Genomic DNA, 23,994 nt, shown 5'->3' on the forward strand with positions numbered 1-23,994 from the left:
GGTTAAAATGTTCAATTTAAGGTCAAGAGAGGTCACATCAGGTGGAAGAAGCCAGCTCTGGAGTCAGCCTAGCCCCACTTGATAATGACAGTGGACCTTGCCAAGTTACTTGGTCTCTCTTAGCCAGTTTTCCCATCTATGAAATGGAGGTAATGACAGCCACTAGGTCATAGGGTCATACATGTAAAGCAGTTAGCACCTAATGGTAAGTCACAGTTATTACACATTTACTAAATGTCAGACACTCTTACAAGTACTCATGTTACCTAGTTTACTTTCCATAACCCTTCGTGAATTAGGCACTGCTACTATTCCTGTTTTACAGATGAGGAGTCGCAGAGAGGTGAAGTCACATCTCCAGGCAACCTAGCTCTGGCTTTTCCATTCACACCTTTGCCTCTGGTGCCTAAGACACAGGAAGCGCCCCATCACCAGAGGCTGATAGAGTAACAGCTACACAATTTGACTGAGTACAGGCCAGAACCTACTGCAGAGCAGTGTCCTGGGCTGGGCCTCGGCAGCGCCTCTCTGTGGGCTTTTCAGGGGCAGCATCGGCTGCTGATTTTTCCTTTCGAATATCAAAACCCAAAATTGCAGACAAGAAAGCTAAGTTTTTCCATTTTTGTTTATCTGTTATTCCTTAAGATGAAGAGATAGCAAATTTAGCATATGCAAGTAGGTTAGAAGCATAGACAAAGTATAGGTGATTTCCCTCCGATGGTGGGAAATGCAAGTACAAACACACATAACCGCAGAGTTTGGAAACAACTTTTATTTATGTTCAAATGCATTTTTCCTTATTTCCTGCAGTGTTGCAATTGAGGTCTACATTATTCAGCTCTTTTTCTTTGCTCCTTAGACTCTCAGCTTTGATACTTTCTTCTCAGTCGACGACGTTCACCCCACCACCACACACACACACACACACACACACACACACTCTTCTAATGTTCTGCTTTCGGAACCTACAAACCAGAGACTAATTTCAGGCTTCATCAGAAGTGGTGCATAAGGACGTTTTGTTGCAGATTGGCCAAAATACAAATCCTCTTACCTACAGAATTGAATTCCAACCACAAAAGGCTACCATCTTGGAATAGAATGTAAATAATATTATTTAATAACAAGCCCACTTTTCAGGTGCTGATTCACAACCAGCTAAGGCAAACATTTTAATGGGGTACTTTAGTGCTAACAGCAGTGGTCCCGCTTTTGCCTAACTCAAACCTTTGTTATGGGGAAATTCTTTAAGTAACATTTTTGGCACAAAATTATAAAGTAACATTTCATTAGATTAACTGCGATACTCAGATTCCTTGCTTTTCCTTGAGAATGAAGACAGCATCCCACCGACGGTGCACAGGCTGTGGGTTCAGAACACCAGGATTCAGACCTCAGCTCTGCCACTCAGTGACTGGGTTGCGTTGGACAAGAACCCTCAGTTTCCTTATGTGTAATATGAGGGTAGCAATGGGCACTTTACCTAGTTCTTGTGAAGATAAATGTATGAAAAGTATTTAACACTGTCCCAGGCAACCAGTAAGGGCTTAAGAAATGGTAGCTCTCTTCTCATTATACCAACTCGACCACCAGACCGTTTTCGTCATACCGTAACAATCTCCCATCTAACCTGTAGTTAGTGAAAACATCTTCACTTGGATTCCAGCGCACCTGTTATCTGTGTATTTCTCCCCCATCACTATTACATGAGTGACATTTAGTCTCAACCTAAGTCATTAAATCTGTCCCTTTTATGGCCCTTGTCGTCTTCAACGCGCTGTCCTGGCACTCACCTTCTTATGTCCGTCACTGCTCCGACCCAAATGTTAAGGGCAGAGACCATGTCCCTACCACCTGGCTGAGTCCTAGGGCCTCAGAAAATGCCTCGTCCAGTGGGTTCCCATTCACTGTGCCCAGATGAAATCCATTCTCTTCGAGTCGGAGCACTGTTTACCCTGGGTCTGTGGCCAGCTTTCGCTGCCATACTCCAGCCTTCAGTTACTCTTTCTGATTTTGTTTTCTCAACTGTAAGATGAGGATGAAAATAATACATGTTAATAATGTACATAAAAGGGCATAGAAAGTGCCTGGTCCACAGTTATGCTGCTAATATTCTCTGCATTCGTTAATGAAACTCAGATGTTTAGGTACAAATAACGTCTTACAGATAGATATCTTCTTATAACACAGGGTCTTTCCACATAAAAATGGAGCAGCTCAGGTCTAGGAGGATGTCCTAATTGCTTTGCCCTCTGCGAGATACAGCAATTTTATAATTATCTGGCTCATGTTGAAAGAAATTTAATAGAAAAACTATATGAGGAAAACTATTAGGACTTCTAATTAGTCATAGCCTTGTATTCATCTTAATATTGAGAAAAAAAAGATTTATGACCCCTTAGTTTCATTTGTCTTGATTAAAAGACAAATAATGTGTTATCTGGGTAGCCGATGGTGGTCAGTACAGCGTGTGTGTGTGTGTGTGTGTGTGTGTGTGTGTGTGTGTGTGTGTGTGTGTGTGTGTGTGTGTGTCTGGCTGGCAGTTTTATGATGTTACTGGTGGTGCCTGGAAACCTGCAGGGGTATGGTTAGACTTCTTTGGATAAAGAAGCAAACTGGAGAGCCTCGTGAGTCAGATACTGCCATGATTATCACACTGAGCTCTGTTGGATTTTTGCTGCTTCTGGCCACGGGGGTAGCAGGCAGACTGGTTTGTGGGCAAGTATGGCATTAGCTGGGATATTATTATAGCTGAGCACTATGCAGGAAAAAATAATAAGCTGTTAACATCAAAGTACTTTTTAATGACTCTAGGTAGGCCGTTTAAAATGCTGTGGTTTGTACCTTGTAGAGTAAAGTAGCTCTAAAGCGGGCAGGTTTTTTGTTACTTTGAGCTAGCCGTCTGCTTAATCATGGCTGCATAACTATTAGGAATCTGCAATTCTAGACTGTCACTGTGGAATGTTGTCCTCAAACTGTGAACACTGGTAATGATGTCACTCTGCCCTTGGAAACAATGTTGAGTCTTTCAAAATAAATAGGAGAGAAATGCTGCGGTCTGTATACGGGAGTGTTTGTGGGGCTAGGTTCTGTCCCATCTCACTTATTTTGCCTCTGTCTGAAGATGTGTTTATTCTTGGGTTAATCTTTTAGAGACTCTCCAACATTGTACATGTTACCCCTTTTCTCAGCTTAAAATAATTTCTTTGCCACTTGATAATTATTTTAGAATTTGCTTACTTCTGAACATTTTAAATGAACTAATCAGATAATTTTGGAAATTTTTCTTGAACTGTGCATTCTGCTAAATATTCTGCGGAAACATTTTGGCTCTGCTTACTTTGTTAATGCTGGTTACATCATTATGGAGCTATAGATTTCTTGGGCGTGCAAAATGATTGCATATTCATGAACATCTTCAATCCTGAAATATTTGTAAATAACTTGGCAATTTTTTTTCATAAGGTGGCCTATTAAAATGATTAGGTCTTTAATTGTTCACACAGAAAGAATTTGTGCTTACAGAGCACCACCTATTTGATAAGTAACATTTCTATGCTAAGCAGCTTGGATTATGAACATATAAATCACCTTCCTTAAACAAAGTATAAGAGATGCTATTTTCCGCTTAAGAATGATTCAAGTTTGAAATGTCAATAGATGCAAAAAGCCACCCTAGAGCTTTGCTCTCTCGAAAGAAAGTAGAGAAGGAATGACATAGTCAATGTTAACTGTCACCAGATGAAGAGAAATCAGATTGTCAGGCCTGGATCTATACCATTCTTGCCAAAGTAGGACCTCATTTACACATACAGATCTTCATACCCTTTGCTAAGAAAAGCATCTGTGGCAGTTTAGATGTTTGTGCGTTTGCCAAAGATCTTTCACTCTGAATAAAGTAAATGTCATGTCTGTTGTTTATCTCAAATTCAGCGGAGTATTTTTAAAAGGAAATATTTGTGGGGGAGGGTCGGGGGAAGAAGAGAGGGAAGAAGTTGGGGAGCTCCCGTTAGTGGGGTGTGGCAGTTTTACAGCAGTATTCAAGTATCAGATTGGATCTGGGTAAATCAGCTTAAAACATACTGAGGGCTCATGCACTGAAAACATCCTTGTGAAAGTGACCCTACAGTAAATGGGAATGTGGAATCTTCCTGAATCTATACCTATTCTGTCAACGTCAAAAAAAAAAAAAAAAATCCAGTTAATTCAGCCAAACTGATAATTTGGCATCGTGTACACACAGCTGTCTTGAACTCAAATTTTGAACAGTTAAACATAGATGGCATTGTACCCGAAGTCAGCTTCTACAATGGCATCTATCTTTAATTGTGTATAAAAATTGCACAGGTTTCAAAGATTGGAGATAGAACTTAACTGCTCCAACTTCAAGCTAGACCCCACTGAATAGCAATTTAAAATAAAGAAACCCTAGGTTGTGATAAAATTTCTTGACAAATAGGTACCCTTGATAAAATCAGACTTTTAGTTGAGTGTGATTAATTTAAATATGTAAATTTCCTTGAATATTAAAAAAGGTAATTCTTTGCAAAGTACCTTTTTTAAAAACTGTATTTAACCTAGCTTCTAGGCATTCAAAATCATAATTGAGATCCTCATGTAAAATAAATCCTGATAATTTTCTTGAGGACATCTATTTCAGGTGATACAATTATAACGACTCCTTCCAAAAATCAAATATTTGTCTTCAGTAATCCCTTATCTGTGTTACTTGTTCTGTGGAAGTATTCTGTGTGACTTTGAATACCATTTTATTCCCACAGATGACATGGAAGCCATTCCTGTCAAACAGTTTGTGAAACACATTGGTGAGCTCTATTCTAATAACCAGCATGGGTTCTCCGAGGATTTTGAGGTATGTTTCAATATGAAATTAATTTCCAGAAACCTAATTCTTATTTTATAGAGATTTTTTGTAAACTTGAAATGAATGTACGCCAAGCACAACAATGAGGAAAGCGGAGCTATTTTGCTTTTCCTTACTTATTACACTTACAATTTTAACAGGCATTCTTTGCCCAATAAAAATTAGGTGTAAGGGAGGGAGTTGGTTACCTATGTCCTGGACATGCACTTCTATGAAAGAACAGTGGCTTAGTGGTCAAAAAAGGAGGCAAACTCAAATGAAGGGTTTTCTCTTCATTTTAATTCTGACCTGGGCAACAGCCCTAATACAATGGATAAGGCCTCTAGTTTTCCTGTCATTTCCAGGATGCATAAGGGGTGGGGGACACAGCAGATTTGAACTCTGAGACACGCCATGCTGGCTCCACCAGTAGTGAGCTGCGTTATCCTCGGGCCAGTCTGATCCCTCGTTTCCTCATTTCTGAACATGGTGCTAACGTCACCTCCACCCTAAAGTTGTTGGGAAAAGGGAATGAGTAACATCTTTGAAAGGGCTGGCTTAACAGTGAAGCCGTGCGAAGGTGGTTGTTATTGTCCTGATTATTAATCCTTGGAGAGAAGACATGGGTTAACACAGCCTTTGGATTTTCAGAACTGGTGTGTAGGAAGCAAGGTAGAGAGCAGCTTGCACCCCCTGCCAACTCTAGGTTCCCTGCCAGTTCAGCAGTGACAGGGTGTCGATGAGGAGCTATTAAACAGACTGCCCTTTTCTTCACTGAGGCGCTTAACTAAGGCACATCTCTGGCAGCAAGAGTTGTGCCGAGGAGGCCAAGTTTTCATGGCAGCTCAGCTGTCTCCTAGCTCTCTGGGTGAGGCGGTTCCTTTCTCTGTCTCATTTCTACTTTAAAATGGAAAGGATGATCATGACTAACCTGCCCAGCTCTTTTCACAAAATTGGTTACAAGCTTCCAAGGAAGTAATGGAAGGTAAGCACTTTGAGATTGTCTAGGAGCCATGCAGCTGGGAGGTGCAATTACTTTGCATGGAGGATGAGAAATAGAAATAGAGCTAACAGCTCCTTCCTGTCTCTGTGCAAAGTCGGAGTCCCCAAAGGCCATTATGAGAGCTTTTATATTGACAACTCATTTTAAATAAAGTCTTTCCCTTAGTTTTTTGTTTTTGTTTTGTTTTTTGAGCAAAATCAAAGCGAAAAGTGGTAGAGAGGAACCTTCTGATTTACTTTGCAAAGTCATATGTTTCATGGAACAAACAAAACATGTCAGGTATTTAATGCAGCTATTAGATGCTTACCAAAAAGGTGCCTATTCAACTACAAAGAACACGGTTTAAAGTCAAACATTTTGTATTCATGAGGACAGCAAATGTGTGTGGTGCTAAAGTGATTTAGTTCAATTGACTGTTGGCTGGATGACTGAGCAAGAATATTGAGGCATTTAACAATGTTGATGGTATTCAGGACAAACATTTATCCTCTAGAGGACAGAATTTGATGAGGACGATCAAATGCAACTCCAGTTTCTCAATTATTTATGATTTGAGACCCCAGTGCTATTCATCACAGCTGGTTTTGACACCATTTAATTATTCAAACTAATCAGCTACACCTCTGTAAACTTGATCTGACTTAAAATGGGCTTTGCTGCATCAAAATCATGCCTGTTAACAAATCCTGGGCATCTGCACCCTGTTTCTATCCGGAAAAGAAAAATAATTACTGTGGCTAGGTTTTGTAGGCTATATTAAACTGTATGTCTTAAATATTATTAGCTGGTAGTTATAAGAAGGGAGTGGGGAAGGCAGGGAGGAAGGAGGCATTGTCTTACTGTTGTCATTTCAAAATCTTTCCTGGTTTGAAAGATCTAAAATCAGAGCTATTCAGAATAGGAAGAATATCCTTTCTTTGAAGAACAGTGAGGTAGCAACATAAAGGGGGGGTTGGGCGGGGGTGGGCAGACACAGTATAAAAAGTTACTAATATATGGTCATCTTCTAATTTAGGGAAAATCTGACGTATTTAAAACCAGTAGCATTATTCCTTTTTGGTGGCTATGCTAAAAAGGAAAACTGACAACAGGATATGTAAGACAGTATTAACAGCTGTTTTAAACACAAGAGAGAGGAATAAGCTCTAAAACAAAGGTCAGGAAAAGAGATCTTGTGTGACTTTGAAAACCACAAAACAAAACCTTTATGGAAAGAGAGTAGTAACCTCAACCCCAGATTTCCAGATCTTTTTATGTGGAATGATGATGGCTGGCGTTTCCTTAACTCCTCAGTGTCATCCCATGAAGTGGGCGCTGTTCTATTGTCCCCATTTTACAGATGAGGAAACTTGATCCCTGAGAATACTGAGGCTTTGGGTGACTCTGTTTGAAATGGCAGAAGTACGTATCAAGACCAGGGCTTTCTGAAGCGAGTCTACATGTTTAACTTTGACACCCTCCAGACTTTCATTACAGTGTCTTGTAATGAGCTGAAGTCAGAAGAAGAAAAAAACCAAGATTACCAGTGATTGTCTAAAACTGATCAGGCCGCTGACGGGCCAACACTTGCCTTGGCAGAAAAGCAGGTGGGGGAGCAGCCCAAATAAGGAGCCCCCACTAAGACTACTGGGAGCCCCATTACGTGATCTTTTTTGGTCTAGAGCCTTCCCAGGTCACTGATAATCTGACTTATAAAAATCTTAAAATTAGTCAACGAATCATAAGATGATAGAGAAATACCACATGATAGTTGATATTTGGCCATTAATAGGAAATAAAGCAACTCATCTAACAGTTATGAGTACCTGTTATTCTCTGGACATCATGTAATGTACAAAGATCAATTCAAGATACTGCACTCAAGTTCAGTCTGGTGGAGGTGGAGGCCAGAGTGGACACAGCTGAAGTAGACGGAGGGCAAAGCAAATTAAGTGGAGGAGCGCAAAGGAGAAGGGCTCCTATGAATTTTGACTGGGTATTTGACCAAAAGTTCTATTTGCCCCATCTTGTTTAAAAATCATGGATGGAAGTTGGGGGTTGGGGGTGAAGATGGCGAATAGCTGTCATATTTTCAGAACTTTACTGCTTGGAGGGAAATGAGAAAAATGATTCACTGGTAATATTGAGTCTTTGTCTAAAAGTGATGCTGAAAGCAAGCTTTTTGATCTTGTCAGATAAATGTTGGAGACTGTGAAAAGCTGGCGACATTCTACCTCTAGCAGATTTTGCAGTCACTGGAAATAACATCAGTCCTTGTGTCAGGATAGTGTTTGATGACTCTGTTCCCTTGGCTACCTGAGCTGACTTCAACCTCAATCTTCCCTGGCCTCCACAGTCATAATCCAGGAGGCTTCCAAAGGCGCGATTGTAGCGTAATCCTTCCAAAGGAGGGAGCTCCAAGGCTCTAGAGGGTGACAGAATTAATAGGCAGGGTTCCAGAGCCTCACTAGTTTAAAGGCTGAGCGCAGAGATCAGGCCAGAGGCCCAATTCCCCGTGACGAGATCCTTTGGGGCATCACCTCCATTACAATTAACTCCAGCTGAGCTAAATTTGGGCCGGTTGCTCATCTTAATCAAGAGAACAAAGCTTTGTCCACCTGAGCCCATGTGCTGAGGGACCGGTGGCCACAGTCACTTTATGTCCAGTGCAGACTTCTAGTGTTGCCCGTGACATAATCAGGAACAGAGGTGTAAGGCCGCCTTCAAGATGGCAGAAAGCCACCCTGTAAAGCTTCCTGAGCTTCAGTGACAAAATGCCTAGGTTCGGTCTTACATGTCTTGAAGAAAAACATTTTTTAAACCCTTATTATGAAGAAAATCATGGTTGGTTAAGTTGAGGTTCTTACCAAGAGTAGGGGGAAAGTGAGTTTGCCAAATTTCACACATTGTATAGAAAAACATTGTTTTATAGACCTGCTATAGTGTGATGGGCATTGCGATGTACATTCCAAAGATGGGCTGGTTTTCTGCGGCAGTAAGGCAGTGGTTTTAGAGAAAGCCATCTGAATATGGAGAGGGGACGAGAAGGACAGGCCTTCCTAGCCAGGTAAATGGCAGTGAAGGAAAGATGGGGAAACCTTCTGGTCATTTCAAAGGCACAGAGTTAAAACTGTCTGGATTTGGGCAGGGAGTTGGTGAGAGACAGGATGGAAACTTGAAAACCTGGTGAAGCAATGTGGAATCTATCCAGAGGTTTCGGAGTAAGAGCATAAAGTCAAAGCAATATTTGAAGAAAATCAGTGTGGCAGCCGTTTGGAGCCTGAGCAGAGGAGAGTGGAGGCAGAAAGATGTAGCGTGAGCAGTACCTGCATCCAACCCTGAAGCCCTGGGCTGTAATCATGACCTACATTCATCAGTCTTCTGTGGGGCAGTGCTCTTAACACAACTGTAGGCTGCCTGCACTCAGACTCTGCATATTGGGTCACCAAGTCCAAAATATTGTCTTCTCTGCTTGCTTTGTGAAGCTGAGTCATCGGAAAGATTTCTCGATGTGTTTTCGTTCAATTATTTTTTCGAATTGAGCCACAGAGTGGTAGAACAGTACGTCTCCACATTCCCTTTCAACAACCTCTCATATCAACTGCAGGCAGAAATGTAGCCTATTTCATCTCCCAAGAATTCTGAGCATATCAACTTTAGTGGTTGGTTGCTTGGTTTTTTGTTTCACTTTATTTTAAATCTTCTGTTTCCAGTTGGCTGTCTTCTGTGATTTTGTGCCTGTTAATACATACTCAGAATATTCATTTGGAGAATTCCAGCTTTGTTATGTAGACAGTAAATACATACAAGCTTAAATCTTAAACTGTTTGTCAGTGCTGAATTAGGTAACTTTCCTGTACACACTCCATCGGCCAGTGTCACTTCAAAGGATTTTAACACCAATTAAAATCACATTTACTTTGAAATGCCAGTTCTGATGGAGAAAAGCCACTCCAGGATCAGATGATATTATCAGCATCTAAATGAGCCAAGTGGTACTGCAAGGAATTACAGATGGCATTATCATCAAGACAAAATCAGAAAGCCTTAGGCAAACCCCTTGGGTTCTAATAAAATCAGATTTAACATTATTTATGACTATTCTTTGTTTTCTGTCATTCACATAATTGGAAAAGTGAAATAGAGGCAACGGATCAGACCAAGGGTTTGAGATAACAAAGAGTTTGATTGGCCATATTGAATGACTGCTTTAAACAGTGCAGACAGCTGCTCCCAAGCAGTCTTGGTCAATTGCATTATATCATAATAGAGGCTCAACCTCAGTTCATAGCTAGGGTGGTCAGATTTACACAATGGGGAAAAATATCAACAAACAAAGCGAATCTCGAACAAAAGCACTAAAAGCTAAAATCTCTCAGCAGAAGATATCTCAGCAAGGCAACCCTGAAGAGGTACACGCCAGAAGTTTGACCTTCAAAATGCAGAAACAAAAGGAAGTCAGCTTATTTCAGGGGTCTGTGTATAGACTGAATTAGTGTCTTCCAGAATACAAATCTATTTCCAAAGGATTTCTGCCCCTGAGTATAGCTCAGGCTTTCAAGGCAATTCTCAGAGGCCAGCTCCCCAGGTACACTGGACATGGCTCGCGTCGCTGTGTTCTTGTAGATGTGAAGATACCAGACTCATTACTTTATGCCAAACACTTTATCTTATTTCAGAGAAAAGAGCCATAGGCAGCCTTAGGCCCCTTGAAACCAGCATTTGCCAAACCATGGGTTATAAACCATTGTAGAATAGAAAATACCAGACTTTATCACATTTAGTAAGAATAAGAAAAAAGTACGAGTTGTCATGATGCACGCTTTCCCCAGAGAGCTGTGTTGCATTAATACGTGTGGGGCTTTTTGTTTTCTTTTTCCAATGGACAACTGGGAAGGGCTACAGTTATGAAAAATTCAATATACAGCAACCAAGAAAAAGGAGTCCGTACATGTGGTGTCTTGGATTAATAGTGGCCCCCATGTTTTTATACCTTAAGTTCTTTGAGAAAAGTGAGTTCCTCCGTGGAGAGAAGTGAGTTCCTCCTCACCGAGAAGTAGTCTGTGCATAAAAAAGACAGCCAGTTCCTTGTTTTCATTATGCCTAATGTAAATACTGTAGGAAACATCCGTAATTGCCATGTGGCTCCTTTGTGAGAAAAAGTCTGCATGCTCCTAAACTCTGTTACATCTGCTACATGTAAAACATTTCTCCTGATAATTTTGTGTCACTTTGCTCCTGCTCTTTGCGGCAGCTGTGCACTGCTAATGACTTGCCTTATTAGTTAGCTCCCGTACTTTCTTGGGTTTGAAGCACACAGGGGAGAAAAAAATTGACTTTTCAGCAACCTTGTTTTAGGCTAATGGATGATGTTTCTGTCCATGGCAAAGAGAGTTGCTTCTTCCACTGCTGTTTTTCTAAAGAAGGGTAATTTAAATAAAATTTTAGTTCCCAGATAATTCATCAGAGACATATATTTGAGCCAGATATGACAACTGAGTGGGCTGTATGTTAGTGTCATTTCAGGACTGAGTCTTTATAGTCAATTTGCAGTCTGACAGTTATAAAATGAGTCTCTATGACCTGTAAACATACTGCAAATCATGGTGGAGATGATACATCTGACTGGAAAATTCTTGCTCATCCTTTAGGACTCAGAAATTATCTCCTGTCTCCCATCTTCCTCCATGCTCCCCTCTTAGTTTCTTCAAGCCTCTTTTCTGTTAATCACATTTGACTTGCATTATCTCTTTGCATGTTTTTCTCACGCGTCAGACTCTGACATATCCCAAAAGCGATATTGTTTTGTAATTCCCATGCCTACGTCAGAATCTGTAATAAAGTGGGTGATTGATGAATTAGTAAAGAATGAAATCTTTTAATCTTGTTCACATCCTTCACAGGTTTGTTACGAATATGTCAGTAGTAATTATTTCTGAAGTTGAGTTTGGGGAAATAACACTGGCAGTGGCTTGGGAGGAGTAAATTATGCTTTTGGGTGTAAACAGTTACTCTCTTTCTGCAACCTTGTTGTTCAACGTTTAAAGTGTGTCTAAAGTCTTTGAAATCTTGCTGCTTTCTTCACTAGGAAGTCCAGCGCTGTACGGCTGATATGAACATCACTGCAGAACGTTCCAATCATCCAGACAACAAGCACAAAAACAGATACATCAATATTTTAGCATGTGAGTACTGAACTTGGAAACGCTCTTCAACTACGAGGAAATGAAATCTTCACGCTGGGTATAAGCCGAAAGCCAAGCAGTCAGAATCAGGATGCCGAGAGAGGACTACACTTGCAAGTTAACCTCCCATTAGCCCGTTGAAGAACAGTGTATAGGAAGAAGTGGGGGCATTTTCTGCCCCCTTAGTCTTTCATGAAGCTGTCAGATCTCTTTCATTAAGCTTAAGAAGAAGATGATTGAAAGAAAGTGTCCTGAGCTTCATGGTTTTCATGTGAAGTGATTCTATATCCAGTGCTGGGAACCAAAATTTTAATGTCATGTGGTTATATCGACATGGCTTTTAACCAATGACAGCTAAGTCTTTTAATACACATAGTAGAAATTCTGAGAATTGAATCAAGTAAGTTGGATTTCAAACGCACCTTTCTAAGACTAGGGAATTGGTCTGTACCTTCAGTTACGAACCTCGAGTCCCTGTGGCCCCCAGTGTTTCGTTCTATCCCACATATTTCCAGGGTCAAGGGCATCCAGGAGGTTCAGGACTCAAATAGATTCTAACGGCGTCTCAAGGAATCCCTCAGAGCACCGGCTACTTCTGTGGCCTGAATGCCACTTTTCCTAGACACTGGGGCTTGGGTCACTGGCAGATAATGTTGTTCTTTGACATTAAGGGCAGGAGCGCAAATGTTTACGGTTAACATTCACGGTATTAAGGAATACACTACATAGAATTTTATATAACGGTGCATTTAAATTGCACCATTTAACTTTGAACACTACTGTAGATAGTTTTTAACACTGCAGCGAGGTAATAATTCACGTCCCATATAAAATTCACTCATTTAAAGTTGACTTAAATTTAAAGTAAATTTCAGTGATTTTTTTTTAGTATAGTCACAGATTTTTTTGTGTAACTGTCACCACTAATTTTAAAACATTCTCACCACCCCAACAATAAACCCCTTTATCCATTAGCAGTCACTCCCAATCCCTCCCTTTCCACAGTCCCTAGAAACCACTTATCTGCGTTCTGTAATGTGCCTATTCTGACATTTTATGTAAATGGAATCATACAATATGTGGCTTTTTGTGGCTGACTTCTTCTACTTAGTATGATGTTTTCAAGATTTATCCATGTTATAGCTTGTGTCAGTATTTAATTCCTTTTTATGGCTGAATAATACTCCATGGTGTGGATATACCACATTTTGTTTACTCGTGTCATTTGATGGACAGTTGAGTTGTTTCAGATTTTTTATTATTATGAATAATGCCCCTAAGAACATTTGTGTACATGGTTTTGTGTAGACATATATTTTGAATTCTCTTGGCTTTATACTTAAAAATGGAGTAGCTAGGTCATATGGTAAGTTTATGTTTAACATTTCAAAGAACTGCCAAACTGTTTTCCAAAGTGGCTGCTGCACCATTTTCCTTTCCCACCAGCAGTATATAAGGGCTCCAGTGTCTCCACGTCCTCATCACCACGTGTCACTTTATTTATTCATTTATTTTATTTTGGTAAGAGCCATCCTAACGGCTGGGAAGTGGTATCTCACTGTGGTGTTCATTTGCATTTCCCTAGTGATGAGTGATGCTGTGCATCTTTTCCTGTGCTTATTGGCTATTTGTGTATCTTCTTTGGAAAAAATCTCTATTTGGATTCTTTGCCCATTTTTTCTTTTCTGAAGACGTTATTTTTTTTTATTAGTTTCAGATGCACAAAACAATATAATAGTTACGACGTTTATCATTCATATCCTTCACACAGTGACAGCCCCCCTCCCCCATCCACTACCCCTCTGACATCGCACACAGCCATTACTTTTCCACTGTCTCTATTCCTAATGCTGCCACTCCACTTCTTGCAACCATATATATATATACATATATATACATGTATATATGTATATATATATATAACATTATATATATATATATATAAAATTATAGTTGACATTCATTATTGTTCAACTTCAGGTGTACAGTGCAGTGATCCGGCATCTACATCATCCCTGAGGTGGTCTCCCTAATGAGACAAGTGTCCATCGGATACCCTACAAAATCTTTACAACATTATTGATTACATTCCCCAGATTAATTTTCAAAACCCCGTGGCCATCTTGTGGTTACCGATTGTGCTTTCTCATCCCTTCTCCTTCCCCCTTATCCCCACCTCCCCCCTTCTAGCAACCCTCAGTTTTTTCTCTATGTCTCTGAAATTGTTTCTGATTAGTTCGTTCATTTATTCTTTTCTTTAGATTCCACATATAAGTGAGATCATATGGTATTTGTCTTTCTCTGTCTGATTTATTTCACTTAGCATAATGTTCTCTAGGTCCATCCATATTGTTGCAAATGGTAAGGTTTCATTCTGCTTTATGTCTTTGCCCATTTTTTAATTGGATTACTTGTCTTTTTTTTAGTTGTAAAGTTCTTTATACATTCTGGATACAAATCCCTTATCAGATAGATAGTTTGCAAATATTGTCTCTAATTCTGTGCATTGTCTTTTCATTTTCTTGATGGTGTCCTTTGAAGCACGTATTTTTTAAATTTTGGTAAAATCCAGTTTATCTATTTTTTTCTGTCATTGCCTGTGCTTTTGGTGTCATATCTTAGAAACCATTGTCTAATCCAAGATCATGGATATTTACACCTATGTTTTTGTCAAAGAGTTTCATGGTTTTAGCTTTTATATTTAGGTCTTTGATCCATTTTGAGTTAATTTTTGTAAATGGTGTGAGGTAGGGGTCAACTTCATTCTTTGCATGTTGATATCCAGTTGTCCGAGCACCATCTGTTAAAAAGATTCTTCTTTCCCCCATCGAATTATTGAAAATCAACTCACCATGAATGTAAGGGTTTACTTTTGAACTCTCAATTCTGTTCCATTAATGTGTATCCTTATGTCAATACTGCACTGTCTTGATTATCGATGATAGGTTTGTAATAAGTTTTGAAATTGGAACCATGAGTCCTCAAACTTTCTTCTTTTTCAAAATTCTTTTGAGTAGTCTGGGTCCCTTGTGTTTCCATATGAATTTTAATATCAACTTATTTCTAAAAAAAATGTTGTTGGGATTTTGATACAGATTGCATCAAATGTGTACATTACTTTGGGGAGCATTGCTATCTTAACAATATTAAGTCCTCCAACTCATGAAGATGGGATTTCTTTCCATTTATTTAGGTCATATTTTATTTCTTCCAACAATGTTTCATAGTCTGCATTTTATAAGCACTGCACTTTTGTTAAATTTATTTCTAAGTGTTTCATTCTTTTAAATGCTGTTGTAAATGGAATTGTCTAATTCTGTGTTCAGATTGTTTATTGCTAATGTGTAGAAATACAGTTGATTTTTATATATTGACCTTGTGTCTTACAACCTTGGCTGAACTCATTGATTAGTTCTAATAGTTATATTTTGTGGATTCCTTAAGATTTCTAAATACAAGAGCGTGTCATCCAAGAATATAGTTTTACTTCTTCTCGTAAATAAAGTTTTAGAAGAATCGCAAGTCATTTTTAAAGAAGAGTATTTATTTCTTTCAGTTGTCTAAGAAAATGAGGAGGTAAAAGACAGAACAAGTAAGAAGAATCAAATTTTTCTTTTCTCTCCAAGTCTTTGAATGAATTGACTCTGGCAGTATTTGTTGTCCAATGCAGTCAAGGCTCACGTTGCTGAGCTTGTGAGGACTTGTGCATCTATAGAACTCGTTTCTATCCATGTACATCAGGCAGGGCTATGTACACATATGTGCCTTGAATGTATCCACACGCATCATTCTCTCCACCATAGCAACCTTTACTTCTAGTGACTCCACTGCCTTGGCTAAGAAGAGGGAGGGAAATCAAAGCAACTTCTTCTCTGTGACGCGACCAAGTGTCATGGTATTCTGCTGGAAAACCACCATCTCCAGTCAGGTGTGGTTATTCTTTTACAAGTGCATTTCTCGTTTTACTTTCATAAATTGGAATTCCATGTGGTTTTATTTTCATAAGTTCAGAGTTGGGTTTTGGTGTTCTCTTGGCCACTTGGTCAGATTCTGGGCATATCAGCTGTCACCTTGGTCTACCCCTATATTAATGCAAAGAGTAGCATGGAAATGTCATGGGACAAGTAAAATTAGTCCATGAATATGCCAGAAAAACAATGTAGGAAAAGCCTTCTCTTACAGAGCCATCACAGCTTTCAAGGTACATGTGGATGCCACCACGCCACCTCCTATATTGATCTATTTAACCATTCTACTACCTCATTAATTAAATATGAATTTTGCCACTTGAAGAATATGTGTTTTTACTTGTCAGTCTGAGCAATAATAATATACAGTATAATGCTGCTAAGGCAGAGCAGTTTGTTTCCAGATGCCTTAGGAGAAATTTTTCATTTGGGGCATCCCTGTTCATATCAGCTGTAGTCTGAGAGTTTGTCAGAACTACAAAAACAATTCACAGTTCCAAGAATGTAAAGAGTATATCAAAAAGTACTTGATATACTGTCATTCATGTATAGGCTAATCGATTTATTGGACTTCTTTTTGAACTAGCCTTTTTTTTGATAATTTTTTATTTTTCAGTTACAGTTGATTACAATATTATATTAGTTTCAGGTGTACAACATAGTATTATATTATATTAGACATTTATATAACTTACTAAGTGATCACCTCAATAAATCTAGTACCCACCTGAAACCATATACACTTATTGCAGTATTATTGACTATATTCCTTATGCTATACTTTATATCCCCATGACTATTTTGTAACTACAAATTTGTACTTCTTAATCCTTTCCGCTTTTCCACTTACCCCCAACCCTCCTCCCATCTCGTAACCATCAAAATGTATGTGAGATTGTTTCTGTTTTGTTTGTCTATTTTGTTCTAGTTTCCACATATAAGTGAAATCATATGGCAGTTGTCTTTTTCTGTCTAACTTACTGTAAGTCCATCCATGTTGTTACAGATGGCAAGATTTCATTCTTTTTTTGACTGAGTTATATTCCATTGGATATACTATGTACCACCTCTTCTTTATGCATTCATCCATTGATGAACACCCAGGTTGCCTCTGTATCTTGGCCATTATAAACAGTGCTGCAATGGAACATAATGGATATATATGTCCCTTTGAAATAGTATTTCGGGTTTCTTTGGATAAAAACCCTGAAGTGGGATTACTGGGTCCTTCTTTGTCTCTTGTTATAGCCTTTGTTTTACATTCTGTTTGGTCTGCTGTAAGTATTGCTACCCCAGGTTTTATTTTTGTTTCCATTTGTATGAAATATCGTTTTCCATCCCCTTACTTTCAGTCTGTGTGTGTCTTTCCATCTGAAGTAGGTCTCTTGTAAGGGTCTTGTTATTGATTCTGCCACCCTATATCTTTTGATTGCAGCATTTAATGCATTTAACATTTAAAGTGATTATTGACAGAGACACAGTTATTGCCATTTTATTGCTGATATTCTTTATTTTTTGTTTGTTTCCCCACTTGTTAAAGAAATCACTTTAGAACTTAATACTGGCTTGGTGGTGATGAGCTCCTTTAGCTTTTTCTTGTCTGGGAAGTTCTTTATCTGTCCTTCGATTTTAAGTGATAGCTTTGCTGGGTAGAGTAATCTTGCTTATAGGTCCATGATTTTTCATCACTTTGAATATTTTGTGCCAATCCCTTCTGGCCTGCAAAGTTTCTGTTGAGAAATCCACTGACAGTCTTATGGAAGCTCCCTTGTAGGTAACTACCTGCTTTTCTCTTGCTGCTTTTAGGATTCTCTCATTACCCTTTGAAATTTTAAGAATGATGTGTCTTGGTGAGGGCCTCTTTGGGTTCATCTTCTTTGGGGCTCTCTACACTTCCTGGACTTATATGTCTATTTCCGTCACTAGGTTAGGGAAGTTTTCTGTCATTATTTCTTCAAATAGGTTTTCAATTCCTCGGTCTCTCTCTTCTCTTTCTAGTTCCCTATGATGCAAATATTAATACGCTTGATGTTGTTCTGGAGGGTCCTTACAAAATCCTCATTTTTTTTTTTTTGGATTCTTTTTGTCTTTTTGCTGTTCTGATTGGGTGTTTTCTGTTACCTTCTCTTCCAAATCACTTTTTCAGTCCTCTGCTTCATCTAATCTGTTGATTCCCTCTAATGTTATTCTTCATTTTAGTTATTGTAGACTTTATTTCTGACTGGTTATTTTTTATGTTTTCTATCTCCATTTTTATGTTTCCTATCTTTTTGTTGAAGTTCTCCCTGAGATTACTAAGCATCCTTATAACCAGTGTCTTGAACTCTGTATCTGGAAGATTGCTTGTCTCCATTTTGTTTAGTTCTTTTTCTGGAGCTTTGTTCTGTTCTTTTATTTGGGACATGTTTCTTTGTCTCCCCATTTTGGCTGCCTCCCTGTGTTGATTACTATGTATTAGGTAGGGCTGCTGTGTCTCCCGGTCTTAGTAGAGTGGCCTTACATAGTAAGTGCCCTGTGGGGCCCAGTGGCACAGTCTCCCTCGTCACCTCTGTCGGGTGCTCCAGATGTGTCCCTTGTGTGGGTTATGTATGCCCTCCTGTTTTAGTTGAGCCTTGGATGCTATTTGTACATCTGTGGGAGAGACTGACCCTCAGGCTGATTGGTTGTGAGGACTGGCCATAGCTATAGTGGAGGAGCTGTGGTGCAGAGGCTGACTGTACGGAGCAGGATTCGCTTTAGGAGGGCTCTGGTGCCTGCCCAGGGTGTGTCATTGTGCCCTTTGGGTGTGTCATTCCTGGAGGTGGCCAGGTGATGCTCCTGCTTGGTCTGAAGCTGGCCACTGGCCATGCCAGCCCTGGAACCCCCTGAGAGGGGTCCCACCACAGGGCAAGTTCAGTTGAAACCTGTGCCCCTCCCAGGGCCACCTGGCATGAACCACAGAGCAATCTGCAAATGGCTGCCACCCACGCTGGACTTGGAGGTACCTCATGAGGCCAAGCTGCAAACCGAGGTCGGCTGTCACTAGTGCTGGGCTTGGGCCTGCTCAGCAATTGGTACGAGGCATGCCAAAGCCAGATGCTACTTGTTTGGGGTTTGTGAGCCTTTGAGAGATTTTTAGGAAAGTCTGCAGCAAGTCAAGGCAGGCCATTTGTGTGGAAAAGCCACTGGAAGCAGCTTGGGTGGGCCCTAAAATTAGTTAAGAGGATAGGGTCTCAGGGAGTCACCAGGGAGGGGTTGATGAACGTTGTTAGCCAGGTTGATGGAGACTTACATATGGCAGCCACCTGTGTCTGCATGCCAGCAGGGGGTAGGGATCAACAAAGGAACAGTGGCTTCTGCAGCACTTCTCTCTGGCAGAAAGCTGCCTCTCCAGCCCTTGTTCTGAAGCCCTACAATTCAGTTCCTCCATTTATGTCCCTGGCGTCTTTTGAGCCGCTGCCCCAGCAGCAAGTGAGTCTGTCAGTGAATAAGTCTGTGCACTGTCCCTTTAAGAGGGGTGCCTGGGATTCCAACTGCCCTCTATCTCAGTCACAATCTCTGCTGGTTTTCACAGCCAGAAGTATGGGGACTTCTCTCCTGGACACTGGAACCCTGGACTGGAGAGCCTGGTATGGTGCTGGGTCCCCTCACTCCTCTGGGGGGAACCTCGACAGCCAGATATCCCTCCCGATTTTTAACAGTTACACACGGGTGTGGGATCAGCCCATTCTACCTCTCTGCCCCTCCTAGAGTCTTCAAGTGGCTTCTTCTTTATGTCCTTAGTGGTAGGTCTTTGGTTCAGCTAGGCTTTGGACGATTCTCAAAGTTTTGTCGTTTAGTTGTACTTTCGTGTGGTCATGAGAGGAGGCAAGCCCAGCCTTTACCTACTTTGCCATCTTGACCTGAAATCCTCTGAACTAGCCTGTCATGATCATGAGTATAAACAAATGTAAATTGGCTTTTGCCCGTTTCTAGGTAAGGAAAAATAAAATTATGATCGCAGCTTCCTTTTATTTAATTTGTTATCCTAAAGTTACAAGCTCAGTCAGTTGGGCAGTCAGAGGCACATAGCATCACATCCCTTTGGTTTATAAGTTAAAGTTAAGTGGATCCTAAAACCTGATCATTGACTCAGATTCCTGCAATGACACTACTCTTAGAAGCAGTTTTAGTTCCCTCAATTAGGTTCTGTTGGAGTCGTGGGGAATCCCACTGAATTGAGCAATGGAATCTTCTGAAAATAGAAGTTGTCAACTTGATATAATAATCATGCTTTATGTTTGTATTAATGGGGAGGGAATGGGGGTGTGGGTAATCAAAGGCCTTGTAAATTGGTTTTAAAACATAGGACAAGGACATTTTGAGGGGTGCACTTTGCATGAACTAATAATGACCCGAGCATGCATTTTTTGGGCACTCACAGGTCAGAGCATGAGGCAGAAGTGTCCCTATATTTGTGCAGTTGGTTTGAATGCTGTATCTTTTAATTTTTAGTAGTTGTTCTGCCAAAAGATTTCTCAGGGGGCTTCTGGGAGATGCCACATTACCTGTTTGCTTCATTTTGTGCTTCAGAATGCGGCTAGTTTTTGAATTATACATTATGGTTATTCTTTGTTTTTTTTTCCCTTATCCTCTGTAGATGATCACAGTAGAGTGAAGTTAAGACCTTTACCAGGAAAAGACTCTAAGCACAGCGACTACATTAATGCAAACTATGTCGATGTAAGTCAAAAATGTTTTTATAAACCTGTTCGATAATTGAAGAGTGCCTCAGAGACTGTTGAATGTGTTTTAATGATGCACAGAGCTTACACTAAAAACACGGCCTATTCAATATGGATGGCACTTGAATTATTAACTGGTCTGTGATACTGCTTTCATCGTACTTTGTGCTGTGTCGCCTTTGAAGGGTTACAACAAAGCAAAAGCCTACATTGCCACCCAGGGACCTTTAAAGTCTACATTTGAAGATTTCTGGAGGATGATTTGGGAACAAAACACTGGAATCATTATCATGATTACGAATCTTGTGGAAAAAGGAAGAGTAAGCACCTTTTGGCTTAATATGTTAATCGTGTATCCTTGTTCAAAAAAATATTTATGGAGTACCTGTTATAGGTAGGAACTTGACCAGGTATAAAGTGTTACAGAAATGAAAAGTGTCCTCTCTGCCCTTACCTTGCTTGTGGTCTAGGGGGAAAGAGAGCTACCCACTTACAAGAGTGGATTAAATGTGATAATAGAGATGAATAAAGTATTATGTGAATGCTGGAAAAATGGATGAATGTATCTTCTAGTACAGATATTTTGTAAAGAAACTATATGAGGTGAGATTTGAACGATGTTAAGAGGAGGCTGAAAAGAGAAGGAAGGGCATTCCATGTGTGGTGATAGAGCAAAAGCAGGGAAGTTGGAAGAAATAGAGTTTAGTCAGAGAACTACTAACAGTTCAGACTGGGGGAATTAAGTGGACTTTAAACACCTTGACCATCATTAAGAGAAACTTTTTTAAAAATAATATTTTAGACTTTGTTAGAAAATGAACTTTTAATACATGGTGCTAATTTAGGCTGGAATAAGGGCTGAGTTCCAGGTTTAGTACTCAGAATCACTACAGCTTCACTTTGACTATGGAGTCCCTCTTTGCCTCAGTGCCCCAAGCTGCAACACGAATATTCTGTTACTGGTAACCCAATGTGGTCCAGCCTCACCTCAACTCCCTTTATAACATGTCCTACCCACATTTCTTATAGGTCAAGCATACAGGTTTCTCTCTTAGGCCCTCTCTAAAGTGTATCATGTGTTGAAAGATGATCATGAATAGTAGGCCTGTTTCTTAAATGATCTTGGCCAAACTTGTCCCAAGATTAACCTCTTCAGAGGTAATGCCTCCCTGTTAGAAGTTCAGCCCCTGTGTTCCTTTTTCTGTCAACTACATGGTGATATTACCTGTGTTTTAACTCTGCCATTTGAAATTACATTATCAACAGTACGATTACGGCAGTTGCAATTTACAACGTTTTTCTTTTTGCAGCGAAAATGTGATCAGTACTGGCCCACAGAGAATAGTGAGGAGTATGGAAACATTATAGTCACGCTGAAGAGCACAAAAGTACACGCCTGCTATACTGTTCGTCGTTTTTCAGTCAGAAATACAAAAGTGAAAAAGGTACGAAAGGAATTGGGTGGGCTGCCAAAGCCTCTCTTTTTAAAACTTGTATGAAAATTACTGTACAACCAAGGCCAATTCTCAGAACCAACTTGCTTTTAAAAAAGTATCTTAAAGCATTTTTTCACAACTCTTTTGATTGACATCAATGTATTGTGTGAAAGATATTGGCAAAGCACATAATAGAATTTAACTGGCCTGATTGAGTTCTTTAATCTCTTCATGAAGAAGGCTTCATATTTTTTAAAAAAAAGGTCCTCTTAGGTTTTGATAACCAGTAAATATGGAAATATGGCAGCATCTGTTGATTTAGCTTTTTAATTCCAATTTTCTGAGAACTTTAAAGCATTGTTTCACAAAGTGTGTTCTAAGGAATGGAAAATGCTTGCAAAATCAGATTTTGGTACTTAATGAGGTATGGAAAATGAATGCTGTGTAACATATGTCCCCGCCCTTAGAAGTGTACAATGAACACAGGTGACCAGAGTGTTAGAGTTAAGAAATCTATTTAACTTTGTTTTACCTGGTGTTTCCTAATGTGACTTAGGAACAAAACCCCTTTCTATAGAACTGTTAACATCCTGAGAATCACACCTGGTGGAAATACTGCTTTCAAGTTACCTCAGTTTCTCTTGTTCAAACTCCATTGTTCTATAAAGACTTACATGTCATTATGGCAGTGCTGCAAACTCGAGATGATCATGAAGAAAATGTAGTTACTCTACAGAGACTTGGGAATGATGGCAGTTGTTTGTAGCACTGGGTCTTAATTTTTTTCTGAGTCTTGGACATCTTTGAGAATGTGGTAAAACTGTACCCTTCCTGCCCCAGAAGAATTCACATTTACTCAAATTATTATGTACTATTTCAGTGACTCTGAAGCCCATCTCTGGTCCAAGGTTAAGAGTCCTTTCTATGTATAGTTTTTTTCTGAGAAAAGCAGAAGTATATGAGAATCAGTAGCCCTTTAGTTATCTGTGTTCTCTATAATAGAACTGTTAGGTGGCTCAAGCTAAGCAATAACCAGTTTATATGTAAAAAACCCATTACTTAGGGAAATCTTTCACATACTTAAACATGGCCCACGGACTCTCATTTTAGAAATAGCTTGTGTCAGGGGAAGACGTCAAATAGGAACTTAACGTATTTGCACACTGACGAGAGGATAAAATAACTGAAAGTACGAAAATAATAACTGAAAGTACGAAACAGGAAAATGAGAGTTAACAGAAGAATTAAGAAATCAAAGCCATCCAGGGCCTTTGTAGCACCAGGCCAAACACTGTACAAGCTTCAGTGTTGATTTATTCATGACCCTGAGTCATCAAAAATTGTTTTTAGTTTTAGAGTTATTGGTAATAAGGAAAGACATATCACGGCAAGTAATCTATTGAGAAATTTTTCATTCAGAGTATTTCAAATGTAAAAAGTTCAGCCACTTAAAGGAAAACCACTCTGAAAAATTCATTTATGAAGGTGACAGATAAATTTATCTGCCTTTGACTCTAGAAATTGAGACTCGTTAGTCACTTAGGACGTTCCCCACACTTCCGGGGCCTGCACAGCGGCCGCCAGCAATTGGGCTCCTGACGGTCCAGCCTGGACAGTGAGACAAGCAGGGAGTCATGGCCCACTGGTGGATGAGAGCAAAGCAGTAGGGCCTTTGGAGCTAGGGCAAGAAGTCAGGAAATTCTAAAGTGCTCTAGATGGTTCCAAATCCAAAAGACTGATCTTAAGCATTCATTCTTGGTACAGTCTTAAACCATTTTCTCTTCTAAAAGATGTCTGATACTTCCCATCCAGCCAGGAAATGTCTCCATTTATGGCATGAGATGGCCACAAAGAGG

At 39.7% G+C, this 23,994-nt stretch overlaps 1 protein-coding gene across 3 annotated transcripts in view; it reads left to right on the forward strand.

Moving 5' to 3' along the window:
- Positions 1-23,994, forward strand: part of PTPRG (protein tyrosine phosphatase receptor type G) — a 685,327-nt gene that overhangs the window by 635,476 nt on the left and 25,857 nt on the right. For all 3 annotated transcript variants that reach the window (XM_033132046.1, XM_033132048.1, XM_033132047.1), the window contains 5 exons: positions 4,782-4,873; positions 11,935-12,031; positions 20,618-20,700; positions 20,888-21,022; positions 22,013-22,147. In XM_033132046.1, the coding sequence (XP_032987937.1) occupies positions 4,782-4,873; positions 11,935-12,031; positions 20,618-20,700; positions 20,888-21,022; positions 22,013-22,147 (542 nt within the window). The remainder of the gene's footprint in view (positions 1-4,781; positions 4,874-11,934; positions 12,032-20,617; positions 20,701-20,887; positions 21,023-22,012; positions 22,148-23,994) is intronic.

The sequence above is a fragment of the Rhinolophus ferrumequinum genome, chromosome 17, assembly GCF_004115265.2.
Source record: "Rhinolophus ferrumequinum isolate MPI-CBG mRhiFer1 chromosome 17, mRhiFer1_v1.p, whole genome shotgun sequence".
NCBI classification, from domain to species: domain Eukaryota; kingdom Metazoa; phylum Chordata; class Mammalia; order Chiroptera; family Rhinolophidae; genus Rhinolophus; species Rhinolophus ferrumequinum.